General features: G+C 45.4%; 1 protein-coding gene across 3 annotated transcripts in view; it reads left to right on the top strand.

Moving 5' to 3' along the window:
- Positions 1-340: 340 nt before the first annotated feature.
- LOC140719987 (zinc-binding protein A33-like) overlaps positions 341-15,808 on the top strand; it is a 40,185-nt gene continuing 24,717 nt past the window's right edge. Inside the window, exons 1-5 of one of the 3 annotated variants that reach the window (XM_073034908.1) lie at positions 341-751; positions 880-975; positions 1,384-1,617; positions 12,430-12,452; positions 12,549-12,667. In XM_073034908.1, coding sequence (XP_072891009.1) covers positions 341-751; positions 880-975; positions 1,384-1,617; positions 12,430-12,452; positions 12,549-12,667 — 883 coding nt within the window. Of the gene's footprint in view, positions 752-879; positions 976-1,383; positions 1,618-6,233; positions 7,646-12,429; positions 12,453-12,548; positions 12,668-15,808 lie in introns of those variants that run through there. The other 2 variants (XR_012097074.1, XM_073034901.1) reach the window with 2 other exon arrangements.

Raw genomic sequence — 15,808 nt, 5'->3', positions numbered from 1 at the left:
GGGAACAGCAAGTCACACAGATCGAGGTTCGGGAGGGTTTAGGGGACCAAGTGAAATCTACCCTAGAGATACAGAGAGTGGGAGAAGTGTTTTTCTCGCCGCTGAGTCCGGTGGCTGTTTGCGAGGAGCTCCAGACACGTCCAGAGAAGTGGTTTCACCTGCAACAACACAACGTTCATTCCCGAGACCGCAGCGCCCCTGGTGGACAGTCCCGGGACCGCAGCGCCCCGGTGGACAGTCCCGGGACCGCAGCGCCCCTGGTGGACAGTCCCGGGACCGCAGGGTTCAGCAGCTCCCCGAAAGTGAAAATATCCAGAACCCGGAAGTACCGAGAGTTAACATGGCTTCGAAAGGACAGGTCGAGAGTTTAACCGAGGAGGCAGTTTGTCCCATCTGCCTGGATTTCTTCACCGATCCGGTTATACTGGACTGTGGGCACAACTTCTGCCGCTCCTGTATCACTCGGTGTTGGGAAAGGGAGGAGAGAAACTCCTGCCCGGAATGTAGAGAGGAGTTTGCAGACCGCACCCTCAGGGTCAATCGGGCCTTGGCAAATCTGTCTGAGAAAGCTCGAAAACTAAACCTGAATCCCAAAGGGAAGGAAAGTAAACTTCACTGCGAAGCACACGAGGAAGAACTGAAGCTGTTTTGTGAAAACGACAAGAAACTGCTCTGTGTGATCTGTAGAGATTCGCGGAAACACAGGGAGCACCGCTTCCTGCCGATTAAAGAAGCTGTTGAAGTCTACAAGGTAAAATCAAATCGATTTTGATCACCTGATGTTTTTTTTCATTTTATATTTATTTGTATATGACAATCAATTGGCTCGACTCAGCACTGCATCTTTATTGTCTAATTCCTTCACTCTCTGCTTCCCAGGAACGGGTTAAATCTGCGTTAGACTCTCTCACAGAAAAGAAATGCGAGCTCGAGGACATGGAGCGGCAACAGAAAGAGAAGGTTTCCGGAGTTCGGGTAAGGCTTCCTGAGAAGAATTTCCAATAATATTGTGTAGTTTTGTTCCCTTTAATGCCGAGTAGCAGAGTATCGCAGCTCCAGTGACCTGGGTTCGATCCTGACCTCTGGTGCTCTCTGCGTGGAGTTTGCATGTTCTCCTTGAGATCACAGTGGGCCGGCATTGCCAAGAAATCGAGATGAATGTATAATTCGGTGCTGTAATTAACCCTGTGAAGGCGGGTGGTCTGTGAGTCAGGTGGGTGTTGATGGATCAGTGAGGAAGAATCGGTTTCAGGGAGACGTGAATGAATGGGATTGAATATCTGAGAAATAGCATAGGGTCAGTGGGCTGAATGGTCTCCTTCCATGTTACAGGGAAATACTTTACAGCCAAATAATAAACTAGCCTCTCCTTTCATTCGACAGGAACAGTCACACAGTGTTCAGTCCCACATCACATCCCAGTTTGATGAACTGCGCCGGATTATCACCGAGAAAGAGCAGCGTTTACTCCGAGATCTCAGGGAAGAGGAGGAGAGGATTCTGAATCCGATGGAGAAAAATCTTCAAAAGATTCAAGAGAATTTAAATTCTATCTGGGAGAAAATGTCAAAGTTACAGGAACGGATGGATCAACAAGACAATGTGACATTTCTCATGGTGAGAGATTTCAGTTCTGTTCTGTACAAGTGCACCATCTCAAAATGATGTATTTTAACTCAGCGTGGTATTTACAGATACTATCATTGTAAACAGATTTAAACCCGACAGATGTTTTGACAGTTCAGGATTGTTGTGTTCCCCAAACCGGCCTCCCACAACATCTGTACATCACAGGACAGTCTGCAACCTTCTCAGGAATGAGTTACTCTGATCAGAGCACTGAGCTGGTGATCGTTTCTGTGATTCCCACGTATAATATCCCCGATACTCAGAGTAACACCCAGTTACAGTCACAGGCTGTGAGTGTGTCTGGTGTGGTGGGTGTGAGGGTCACTCTGTCGATCAGTGGGAACTGAGATTGAATTTCACATTGTGACCCACACATCAGATTAAATATCCACAGCGTCTATAAAAAGTATTCACCACCACCACCCCCTCCCCCGGCTTGGAAGTTTCATTGTTTTTCATGTTTCTTGTCTCAAAGTGAAAACAGATCTCTGCATTAATCTAAATTAATTAGAAATATAAAACACAAAATAACTGATTGCATAAGTATTCATCCCCTTGAAGTCAGTATTTAGTAGATGCATCTTTGGCAGCAATTACAACCTTGAGCCAATGTGGATCGGTCTCTATCAGCTTTGCACATCTGGACACTGCAATCTTCCCCCATTCTTCTTTACAAGACTGCACACGCTCTGTCAGATTGCACGGGGATCGTGAGTGAACAGCCCTCGTCAAATCCAGCCACAGTTCTCAATGGATTGAGACTGGACTCTGACTCGGCCACTCCAGGACATTAACTTTGTTGATTTTAAGTCATTCCTGTGTAGCTTTGGCTTTATGCTTGGGGTCATTGTCTTGCTGGAAAACAAATCTTCTTCCAAGTCACAGTTCTCTTGCAGACTGCATCAGGTTTCCCTCCAGGATTTCCCTGTGTTTTGCTGCATTCATTTTATCCTCTACCATAGAAGCCTTTCAGGGCCTGCTGCAGTGAAGCATCCCCACAGCATGATGCAGCCATCACCATGCTTCACGGTAGGGTGTGTTTTTGATTATGTGCAGTTTTTCCCTTGCGCCTAAAATAGCATTTAGTCTGATGGCCAAAAAGCTCAATTTTGGTTTCATCAGACCATAGAACCTTCTTCCAGCTGACTTCAGAGTCTCCCACATGCCTTCTGGAAACACTTCCTCAGATTTCATGAGGTTTTTTTCAACAGTGGCTTTCTCTTTGCCACTGTCCCATAAAGCTGTGACTGGTGAACAATTGTTGTATATGTAGTCTCTCCCCTCTCAGTCATTGAAGCTTGTATCTCATCCAGAGTTGTCATAGATCACGAGTCCTTCTTGCATGGTCGTTCAGTTGACAGCCTGTTCTAGATATTTACAGCTGTGCCATATTGTTTCCATTTCTTGATGATTGACTTAATTCAGTGACTTTGAAATTCTCTTTGTCCATCTCCTGATTTGTGCTTTTCAATAACCTTTTCGCAGAGTTGCTTGGAGTGTTCTTTTGTCTTCATGGTGTAGTTTTTGCCGGGATACTGACTCACCAACAGTTGGAGCTTCCAGACAGTTGTATTTTTACTACAATCAATTGAAACACCTTCACTGTACACAGTTCTCTAAAAACAGATCCCCATTGAAACAATTATAATTCTAAAACCAAATGGCTGCACGAGTGATAATTTGGTGTGTTATGTCAAAGGAGGATGAGTTCTAATGCAATCAATTATTTTGTATTTTAATTAATTTAGATCACTTTGTAGAGATCTGTTTTCACTGAGCCACAAAAGAGTTTTTCTTCTGATCAGCATCAAACAAGCCAAATTAAATCCACTATGAAATAATAATGTTTTAAAATAGTAAAAGATGAAAACAGGTGAATACTTTTTAATAGACTGTACATCCAGATTAGAACAGGTTCATTGTTTTACAGACAATTGAACTGACTTTCTTTTTCAGATATATTCTTCATTGGATTATATCCCATTTTACACAACATACAGGTCTTTCAACCCTTTTCTCCTATCAACTTCTCTGCTTCACAAGCAACCTCCCACCTATCACCACTGCTGGCAACAGTGCCCGAACTCCATAAGAACATAAGAATTATGTCAGGAACGGGGGCAGGATTGGACCCAAATGCAGGACGCAGACACTGAAGTACTAGGGGTAGGACAGGATGGGGATGCCATGGCATGTGAGGGGCGAGGAAGGCAGGAGGATCCCAGAGTTCAGACAAGGCAGGCAGGAGTATCCCTCATGGCAGGCTGCATGGATCCCAGGCAGGGCCACCTCCCAGGCAGAAACACAGAGGCCTGGGCCAGTCACAGACACCTGGGCAGGTGCAGGGCAGGTAGCAATAGGTGGAAAGGGCAGAAACCCCCACCAGGCAGCAGCAGTCCAGCCAGACCTGCCTGACAGAGGCAAGGGATCAGAAGGAAGCTGGATCCAGGGTGAGCAGCAGGACTACCGTGATACACCGGTAAATTGGGAAAGGCAACCAACAGCGTGGCAGCACAAGGAGAATAAAGCTGAACAGCAGGACCAGCACACAGGAGAGAAGCAGGGGAACAAGACCAACCTGATAGAGCATATACAGAACAGGCCAGCAACCAGGGTAGAGCAGGATTCCGAGCAGGGCAGCAACCAGGGTAGAACAGGATTCCGAGCAGGGCAGCAACCAGGGTAGAACAGGATTCCAAGCAGGGCAGAACAGGATACAGCCAGGATTCAGAGCCAGCAGTCCAGGTACAGAGCAGGTTAAACCAGCTTCAGAGCAGAACAACCCCACAACTAGGCTCAGTCCCGAGCCCCTTATAAACACCTGCCCCCTAATAGGCAACAGGTGTACCTCCTTAAGCCAAGATGATCCAATGGCTCCGTGTGACAGGAGGGCTGGCTGCAAGGCCCGGAGTCCGGAGTCCGCGGACCGGAGCAAGACCTGGAATGCGGGCTCCGGACCAGACCCTAACAAATTAGGAGCAGGAGTAGGCCATCTGGACCATCGAGCCTGCTCAATCATTCAACAGGATCATGTCTGATTCTATTGATCATGGACTCATCTCCACCTACCTGCCTTTTCCCCGTAACCCTTAATTCTCCAACTATGCTAAACTCTATCCAACCTTGTCTTAAATACATTTATTGAGGTGACCGCCACTGTTTCACTGGGCAGAGAATTCCACAGATTCACCACTCTCTGGGAAAAGCGGTTCCTCCTCATCTCTGTCCGAAATTTGCTCCCCTGAATCTTAAAGTCAAGTCGTCAAGTCACTTTTTTATTGTCATTTTGACCATAACTGCTGGTCTAAAGATGAGACAACGTTTTTCAGGACCATGGTGTTACATGACACAGTACAAAAACGAGACTGAGCTACGTAAAAAACAACACAGAAAAAAACTACACTAGACTACAGACCTACCCAGGACTGCATAAAGTGCACAAAACAGTGCAGGCATTATAATAGATAATAAACAAGACAATAGGGCAATAAGGTGTCAGTCCAGGCTTTGGGTATTGAGGAGTCTGATAGCTCTGGTCGTGAGAGCCCGAATGCTTCGGAGCCTTTTCCCAAACAGCAGGAGGAAGAAGAGTTTGTATGAGGGGTGCATGGGGTCCTTCATAATGCTGTTTGCTTTGCGGATGCAGCGTGTAGTGTAAATGTCCGTAATGGCGGGAAGAGAGACCCCAATGATACACCATACACCTTCTTAACCACAGAGTCAACCTGTGCAGCTGCTTTGGGCGTCCAATGGACTCAGGGCCCCAAGATCCCTCTGATCCTCCACACGGACAAGAGTCTTACAATCAATACTATATTCTGCCAACATATTTGAACTACCAAAATGAGCCACCTCACACTTATCTGGGTTGAACTCCATCTGCCACCTCTCAGCCCAGTTTTGCATCCTATTAATGTCTATATCCAGCTTGCATCAAGCTCATCATTTTAGAAACTATTGTCCTGTCTTTCTTTTTCAGATATGTTCTTCATTGGATTATATCCTGTTTTACACAATAGACAGGTTGTGCTGCCTTTAGGGCAGTTATTTAGTTTATAATATTTTCGTTTAGTAATTTGTTAGCATTTTTTAGTTAAAGTTGGGATTGTTTAAGTCAATTTATTTGTCTGTAATATATCGCGGCTGCGATGACGTCACATCCGGGTTCGCCACGTCTTGTGGGAAAATACCGGTTTGGGATAAACGCAAGGGTGGGGGTCGCTCACATGTGGCGCCACAGCGCTGGTTAAGTTTTCTCTACGCACCAAAGACACAGTGAAAGCAACGCTGTAAGTCATTAGATAATCGATATGTTGAGTTAAAATGTTAACACCGATTCTGTTAAAAGTAACGACGGTCGATAAGGTTTATGTTTTCATTAGTTAAAGAGTCGGGATAGTTTGTATTGAAGTGTATTTAAAGCAGTCAATGGAGGAGCTAGATTCTGACTGTATGCTGCACTTTAATGTAATGTAGTTATTGTAGTTTTACCTTTGCAAGTATTCACAATGTAAATGTGATATTTAGAAGGAAACAAACACTGTACCAATCTTGTATTGTTTTATCAACAGTTTTCACCATACGTTAATGTGAAGAGTGAACAGTAAATGGTTAATCTTACTGCGACCTTGTTTTCATTGACTCCGGTTTACCTCGACGTTTAATTCGGGTCCGTTACACCCGAGCGAGAACGTTACAGTGGAAAAGCGGCATTATCAGGTGTTTAAAGTGCAGCAATGTCAACTCGGTCCAGCATCAAGTCGTTGTCAAAGTCGTCGTCATCCTGCGACAGGGGCAGTAGGGCATCAAGTACGGCCACCCAAGCAAGAGCTAAAGCAGAACTCGCCAATGTGCGAGCGTGCTTTGCCAAACAAGAATTAGAAGTAAAAATGAAAGCGGCTGCCAGAGAAGCCGAAAACCAGAAGGAAGAGGCTGCCAGAGAAGCCGAAAACCAGAGGAGAAAAGCCGAAAACGAGTTGGAAAGAAAAAGGGTAGAGGCAGAGTTAGAAGTGCTGAAACTAGAACGAGAAGCAGCCGCTGCCAGGGTGGAAGCAGAGTTAATAGAAGATGCTGAAGAAATGCATGATCCGGTTGACGGAAAATCTACCTCAGAAAAGATCGGATTGGAACGCACAAGTGACTATGTCCAATCTCAAATAGAATGGAAGACTCTTTCTTCCTCTCCTTACTTATTTGATAACGTCCCACTTCATGAGGAGACTCAGAGGGGCCCAACTGCATCACATCCATCCGAGGAAGATAATTTACCCTCGCAACTCCGCGATGAATCCAGGAATGAAAGGGCTCATGACCAGTACTTCTCGACACCAAACTTACCAGATTTGGGGAGAAGAGAGGCAAGGGTCGAATTCAGGACATCAAATTCCACAACAAATGTACGCCCTCAGTCGTGTACCTGCAGACATGTTCCCTCAGCCCGCATGCCACTTGCAGACGAACCCGTAGCACGGTATTTCGCACAACGGGATCTTGTCACTTCAGGACTATACCAGTTCGACGATAAACCTGAAAATTACCGTGCATGGCACTCCACATTCACCAACGCTATCGACGGAGTCCAGCTCAGAGCAACCCAGGAGTTGGATCTTATGGCAAAATGGCTGGGAAAAGAATCATGTGAACAGGTGAGACGCATACGTTCAGTGTACATCAACAAACCCGAGCTAGCATTGAAGAAAGCATGGGAGAGACTTCAGGAGGGCTATGGAGCCCCTGAAATTATTGAAGCGGCGCTATGCCAACGTTTGGGAAACTTTCCTAAGGTGTCAGCCAAGGACCACACCAAGCTAAGAGAATTCGGAGATTTACTCATGGAGATTCAAGGCGCCAAAGAAGATGGCCACTCAGCTGGTCTAGTATACCTAGATACTCCAACTGGGATTAGACAAATCGTGGACAAACTTCCATTTGGGCTGCAGGACAGGTGGTTGTCCGTTGCCTCAGAGTACAAGGATGAACACAGAGGTCGATTTCCTCCCTTCGAGTATTTCACTAGGTTTGTGTGCAAGGAGGCGAAGAAGCGAAATGATCCTAGCCTCATAGGTCCAGGAAGCAGTACAATTTACACCAAGCCAGATAAATCCTCTTCGAATAATTCCAACATTACTAAACCAGTCTCAGCGCTTAAGACTGAAGTCTTTACAACTAACAACGACCCTAGCAAGAATTGTCCATTGCATAACAAACCCCACCCCCTCAAAAGATGCAGAACGTTTAGGGAAAAACCCCTTGAAGAGAGGAAGGCCCTTCTCAAGGAGAAAAGAATATGTTTTAAATGCTGTTCCTCGACCCCTCACTGTGCTAGAGAGTGTACGATCGCCATGAAGTGCCCGGAATGTAATAGCACTAATCACGATGGGGCCATGCATCCCGGCCCGTTACCACGAACCGACAACGCTCCTTCACCCCCACCACAGGACAGCAGGGAGGGAGAAGCTCACTCCAGGACAACTGTTGTCAGCTCGAGCTGTACAGAAGTTTGCGGTCAAGCTCAGTCAAGCCGTTCTTGTTCAAAGATCTGTCTCACTAAGGTGTACCCTAAGGGAAGCAAAGACAAGGCCACCAAAGCCTACGTAATTCTGGATGATCAGAGCAATCGCTCGCTAGTCCGTCCAGAGTTCTTTAACTTGTTCAACATTGAGAGTGAGCAGTTCCCATACTACCTTAGAACTTGCTCAGGCAACATGGAAACTTACGGAAGGAAGGCCGAAGGCTTCCAGATCGAGTCATCTGTCTCCCTCCACACTTAGAGTGCAACGAAATCTTGAATAACCGCACTGAGATCCCGACGCCAAGTGCGGTGCTACACCAGCCACATCTCCACCACATCGCCAAACACATCCCAGAGCTGGATCCAGAAGCAGAAATACTCCTGCTATTAGGGAGAGATGTTCTCCGGGTACACAAGGTTAGGCAACAGGTCAATGGACCACACAACACCCCCTTTGCGCAACGCCTGGATCTGGGTTGGGTGGTGATAGGAGAGGTGTGCCCTGGCAACATACACAAATCAACGGTTAACACACTCAAGACCAATGTGCTAGAGAGTAGCCGCCATTTGATTCTGCAACCCCGCACAAGTTCCATGTGTGTCCAGGAAGCACAACAAGGCTTTAACAAGCGCAAAGTAACTGACGAGATGCTGGGTCAGTCAGTCTTCGCTCAAACGGAGCATGATAATAAACTTGCTCCATCGGCTCAAGACGCCATCTTCTTAAAAACAGAGGACACCAAGGTCTTCAGAGACAAAGCAAATAGTGGGGTCGCCCCACTGCCTTTCAGAGAACCACGCCAGTGCTTGCCAAACAACAAAGAGCAGGCAGTCAAGCGGTTCACGTCCTTGCAAAAAACCCTGAAAAGGAAACCTGAGATGCAGCAACGCACCCGATTGACCCACGAGGTACTGTGCACACTAATGGCAGAGGTCACAGCCATTATAAATGCATGACCACTCCTACCCGTGTCTTCTGACCCGGAAAACCCCTTCATACTCTCGCCATCAATGCTCCTTACGCAGAAGGCAGGAGCTGCCCTCCACCAGGGGACTTCTCTGATAAGGATCTGTACACAAAGCAATGGAGACAGGTCCAGGCCCTGGCAAATCGATTCTGGTCTCGTTGGAGACAGGAATATCTACCTTTGTTGCAACACAGACAAAAGTGGACAGAACCCCGCAGGAACCTGCAAGTTGGAGATTTAGTCCTGCTCAGGGACAAGCAAATCGCCTGCAACAGCTGGCCAATGGCCAGAATCACTGCCACATTCCCTAGTAGGGATGGACATGTCAGGAAAGTTGAGTTGAAAACTACCGACCAAGGCAATGTGAAAATTTACCAAAGGCCAGTTACAGAAGTCATTCTACTTCTACCTAACGACTGATTTAGAGACTGAAGTTTGTATTATGTTCATTGTGACCTTACGAAGGTCAAGCGGGGAGTGTGCTGCCTTTAGGGCAGTTATTTAGTTTATAATATTTTCGCTTAGTAATTTGTTAGCATTTTTTAGTTAAAGTTAGGATTGTTTAAGTCAATTTATTTGTCTGTAATATATCGCGGCTGCGATGACGTCACATCCGGGTTCGCCGCGTCTTGTGAGAAAATACCGGTTTGGGATAAACGCAAGGGTGGGGGTCGCTCACATGTGGCGCCACAGCGCTGGTTAAGTTTTCTCTACGCACCAAAGACACAGTGAAAGCAACGCTGTAAGTCATTAGATAATCGATATGTTGAGTTAAAATGTTAACGCCGATTCTGTTAAAAGTAACGACGGTCGATAAGGTTTATGTTTTCGTTAGTTAAAGAGTCGGGATAGTTTGTATTGAAGTGTATTTAAAGCAGTCAATGGAGCAGCTAGATTCTGACTGTATGCTGCACTTTAATGCAATGTAGTTATTGTAGTTTTACCTTTGCAAGTATTCACAATGTAAATGTGATATTTAGAAGGAAACAAACACTGTACCAATCTTGTATTGTTTTATCAACAGTTTTCACCATACGTTAATGTGAAGAGTGAACAGTAAATGGTTAATCTTACTGCGACCTTGTTTTCATTGACTCTGGTTTACCTCGACGTTTAATTCGGGTCCGTTACACCCGAGCGAGAACGTTACACAGGTCTTTCAACCCTTCTCCTCCTATCAACTTCTCTGCTTCACAAGCAACCTCCCACCTATCACCACTACTGGCAACAGTGCCCGAACTCCATAAGAACATAAGAATTAGGAGCAGGAGTCGGTCATCTGGACCATCGAGCCTGCTCCACCATTCAACAGGATCATGTCTGATCCTATCGATCCTGGACTCATCTCCACCTACCTGCCTTTTCCCCGTAACCCTTAATTCTCCAACTATGCCAAACTCTATCCAACCTTGTCTTTAGGCCCACATGTTTGCTCAGCGCTACCTCTTCAGTGATAGCTATTGTGTCGAGGTCCTCACCTCCCATCACATCCATAACATCTCTCTTTGGCATGTTAGTTGTGTTCTCCACCGTGAAGACTGACACAAAATAATCATTCAAAGCCTCGGCCATGTCCTCATCACCCAATATCAATTTCCCCTTCTCATCCTCCAAGGGACCTACATTCACTTTGGCCACCCTTTTCCACTTTATAAAATTATAAAATCTTTTACTATCCATTTTTATATTTTGTGCCAGTTTATTTTCATAATCTATCTTCCCTTTCTTTACTGCTCACTTTGTGGTTCTTTGTTACTTTCTCAAGTTTTCCCAGACTTCCAGTTTCCCACCACTCTTGGCGACTCTGTACGCACGAGCTTTCAGTTTGATGCCTTCCTTTATTTCCTTAGTTATTGATGACTCTCCCCACCCTTGTTTTTAACTGGAATATAGTTTTGTTAAGCACCATGAAAAATCTGTTTGAAAGTCTTCCACTGTTCCTCAACCATCCCACCTGTGTTCCCAGTCTATCCTGTACAACTTCTCCCTCCTCCCTTCCTTGTTTAGGCAGAATACATTGGTTTAAGATGAAGCTATTGCACCCTCCATTTGTATGAGAAACTCACCCATAGCATGATCGCTCTTCCCAAAACGATCCTTAACTACAAATTGCTAATTTTACCTGTCTCACTGCACAAGACCAGATCCAAGACAACACGTTCCCTTGTAGGTTCAGTAACATGTTGTTCAAGACAGCTATCACATATTATTCTATGAAGTCCTCCTCAGGACTGCCTGGACCAACTTGATTCACCCAGTTAAACTACCCCACGATAACTGCTCGTGCCTCAGATATTTCTCCGTTTATTGCCTGTGCCACTGTGATGTAATTGTTCAGTGGCCGATAGACAACTCCCACCAGGGATTTTTCCCTTTACGATTCCTAATCGCTACCCCCATCTAACATTCAACATTTTGCTCCTTAGATCTTGTATCGTCTCTTAGTATCATCCCTACTTTATTTAATTAGTTGTAGTTTGGTGACTTTTTATTCAGCTGCTACAAAAGCTTTATCCAATACTCAACTGTGCTTCCTCACCAAAGCTTCTTGAGTCAAAATTGGTAATCTATACCACGAAGCAACTGTAAGTCCTGCCTTGTTGGTCCTACAATAGCTTCATCACTATTCTAATTATTGGTTTACTTTCTCCCTTTGCAAAACACACTAAGTGCCTCTGTTACCACAGGCACTAGCAAACTGCTTATGCAAAGGTGAAAAAACTGGCTGCTCAAAACAAGAGATAGTTCCTTTGCTGCCCCTGTAAGGTGACCAAACACAAGTTATAGAAGCAGTCGTGTCTGTGATTTAAAATAGAACAAAAGAATGCTACAGGCCAAACCAGCCAAACCTCTTTCTCTCACTCTCACACTCTCCCCAACAACACGCAGAGTTGGACCGGAGTCTGTATGTGTTTATCCGGCTTCCCCATCACATTCAATCTCTGCTGTTCCACTTCAACCACTCCTGTGACAGTGAGTTCCACATTCCCTTCACTACATTTCAAGCAGAGATGCGTTCTCCACCCACACCCAATCCAATCCATCACTAATCTTAAATTCCGGCATCTGATCCTCCCTGACATCATATCCAGAAAAACATTCACAGCCTGTCCAGTCTTTCCCGTCAGTTCCATCCTCTCAGTTATGGGATAATTATCAACTTTCTCCCGGGTTCTGTGCCCCTTGTTACAGTCTCCCTTTTCTCCGTGTGTGTCAGTGAGAGAGAGCTGGGAAGTGGGAAATTTCAATAACTTGGCTCAAATTCATGATATTGGGATGCACACAGTCAGTCAATTGAGATCTGTGTTTTATTTATTTCAGGAGGAAGCTCGTCGGAAGAGGAGGTAGGACATGGTCTTTACTGAAACATAGTATGGATTTGTAAAATAGTTCCAATATCACTGTTGCTTAGTTTATGACCAGCTGTGTAATATTTACAGGATCAGTGATGAGGAGAATGTGCTGTCAGTGACACATGGCACCCTACCTGTTGAAAAATTCGATCACCCCTTTTTGTTGAACACAACGTTGAGAGAAATGTCTGATACAATTAAGCGAGGTAAACATTTACAGTTTCCTTTCTCCTTGTTTGTGAACAATTTTAAGTGATACTTCCTATCAGATACCATCTTCTTTAGGCCTTTGACTCTTCCACCTATCCCATCTCAGCTTCTCACATCATTCCGCCTCCTCACACCATCTGCCTTCTATCTCACCTGGACTCTCCAATCACCCTACAACTTTTGCTCATCCCCTCACCCATCTGCTTCCTTTCTAGTCCGGGTGAAGGGTCTCAGCCCAAAGTGTTCATTTCCCTCCGTAAACCGTGCGTGACTCGAGTTTGTCTGGCGTTTTGTGTGTGTGGCCGGCAAGATTCCGGTTGTGAGTGAACCCAGTGACTGAGACTCCAGAGCCACCAGGATAGAGAGTTCCAAAGATTCACACCCCTCTGCGAGAAGAAAGTTCTCCTCTTCTCAATCCTGAATGACATTTCCCTTATTCAGAGTCGGTGAGCCCTGGTTCCAGACTCATCGGCCAAGGGAAACATTTTCCCTGCATCCAGCCCGTCGAGCCTTGTTAGAAATTTATAACTTTCCATGGAATTCCTCAACACAGCCAGGCTCCAGGGCGAGATTCCTCAGGAGGATGATCTGGGAAGGGGTTTGGCAGAAGTTTATTCACAGGGACAACAACACACATTTGTGGCCAGTAAACTGTGAACCTTCTGTGGTTGTTCACTGAGGCTCCAGTTACAGCTTTCGTTCACTTTATTTCTCCTCTCCCCACAAATCTGACTGCATGGAGATTTGATCATTTCAGAAGCCGGCACCTCCCTACAGTGAATCCCCAGTGTTTCTGCGGTTGTCAGATCCTCGTTCCCTCCCCTCGGGTGGATCTTTTATCGAGTTGAGAAACAGGACATTCAGTGAAAAGCTGCAACAACACCCCCACATCCTCTGTCGATATCTCATTCCAGTCATTGAGATATAAATATGGAATCAGGCCTTTCGGCCCATCTTGTCCATACTCTGTGAGTCACTATTTCCCAGGCACAAAACAGAGTTGACTATCCTGTCTCAGTCCCTGCCTTTACAAATGCTGGTAAATCTGTCTCTCAGTGTCCATTCCAGTAATTGTCCCATCACTGATGTTAGGCTCAGTGACCTGGAGTTCCCTGGCTTGACCTTCCCATCCTTCTGAACTCAAGACAACACCTGAGCCACCCTCCTGTCTTCCAGCAGCTCACCTGTGGTGAAATGTGAAACAAATTTATCCTCCAGGGCCCTGGAATTCGTTCCCTAGTCTGGAGGTATCAGACAGAGCAGATCACGGTCTGGGGCTCATCCACCTCTAATACCTCCAGCACCTTCGCTTTTGCACTGTGATATGTTCCAAGACATTACTGTTCATTTTCCTTAATTCCTTAGCTTCCATGACCCTCTCCCTGGGAAATATTCATTTTAAACCTCTCCAATCTCCTTTTATCAATTACCACATTGATCCTTAGGGTGACCTGTTTGAATCAGACTGTGTTGCCCAGTGAGCTATAAAACTCTTCAATCCATGTACGATCCACTGTAGATTCTTTTAAACGTTGCTTATTTCCAACAGCTCATTCCAGATATGCACCACCCTGTGTGTGAAGAAAATGTTCCTGATGTTCCTTTTAAATCCATCGCCTCTGATCTTAAACCTTCGCACTCCTGTTCTTCACACATCCTCTCTGGGAAAATTCCCTAATGTGGAAGTGGATGGGGACCGGAGTGGCTGAGGATGGGGCAGTTGATATACAAGTTGATGCATTGTGTAGTGGGACTGTGAGGAAGAACAGACAGATGATGGGGCAGAATTGCAGTCGGTAGGATGAGCTGCAGTCAAACAGGGGGCAAAATCAGAAAGAGTGACTAATACAGGACTGAAGGTGTTATATTTGAATGAACTCAGGACAGAGAATAAGGTAGATAATCTTGTAGCATAGTTAGAGACGTATGACATCGTGGGCATCACTGAATCGTGGCTGAAAGAAGATCATATTTGGGAGATGAACATCCAAGGATACACATTGCATCGAAAGGACCGGCAGGTAGGCAGAGTGGGTGTGGTGGCTCTGTTGGTAAAAATTGAAATCAAATCCTCAGAAAGAGGTGACACAGGATTGGAAGGTTTGGATTCTTGTGGGTCGAGCTAAGAGACTGCAAAGGTAAAAAGACCCTGTTGGGAGTTAGACACATTCCTCTGAACAGTAGCCTGGATATGGGATATACATTACAATAGGAGATAAAAAGGACCTGTAATACGGGCAATGTTCCGATGATTATGGGGAATTTCAATATGTAACTGGGTTGGGAAAATCTGGTTGAGCTGGAGCCCAAGAAATGGAATTTGGAGGATGCCTATAAGATGGATTTTAGAGCAGCTTGTGCTCGAGCATACAAGGAGATCAGGTATTCTGCATTGAGTGTTGTGTACTGAACGGAATTTGATTAGGGAGCTTAAGGTAAAGGAACCTTTAGTAGATTGTGATCATAACATGAAAGAATTCACCCTGCAGATTAACAGGGAGGAGATAAAGTCAGATGTATTAGTGTGACAGTGGAGTAAAGGGAATTACAGAGGCATCAGACAGGAACTGGCCAAAGTTGATTGGAAGGAGACACCTTCAGGGATGGTTCAAAGTTCAAAGTAATTTTATTATGAAAGGACATGTGTCACCATATACAATGATGAGATTCATTTTTTGCGGGCATACTCAGTAAATCCCATAACTACAATAGAAGCAATGAAAGACTGCATTAACAGGGAGGACAACCAGTGACAACAAACACAAAAAGTAGCAACAAAAAAGAAATAATACTGATAAATATCAAGAACCTGGGAAGCGGAGTCCTTGACAGTGAATCCATCGATTGTGCGAACGGTTCAGTGACGGGGCAAGTGAAATGGAGTGAAGTTATTCCCTCTGGTTCAAGAGCCTGATGGTTGAGGGGTAATAACTGTTTCTGAACCCAGTGGTGTGAGTCCTGAGGCTCCTGTACCTTCTTCCTAATGGCAGCAGTGAGAAGAGAGCATGGCCTGGGTGGTGGGTGTCCCTGATGATGGGTGCTGATTTGTGTTGGATGACAGCGGATTAGCAATGGCTGGAGTTTTTGGTGGCAATTCGGAAGATACATCCCAAATATGAAGAAGAATTCTAAAGGGA

The sequence above is a fragment of the Hemitrygon akajei genome, chromosome 2 (assembly GCF_048418815.1).
Source record: "Hemitrygon akajei chromosome 2, sHemAka1.3, whole genome shotgun sequence".
In the NCBI taxonomy this organism is placed as follows: domain Eukaryota; kingdom Metazoa; phylum Chordata; class Chondrichthyes; order Myliobatiformes; family Dasyatidae; genus Hemitrygon; species Hemitrygon akajei.
This window is presented reverse-complemented; position numbering and strand designations above follow the sequence as displayed.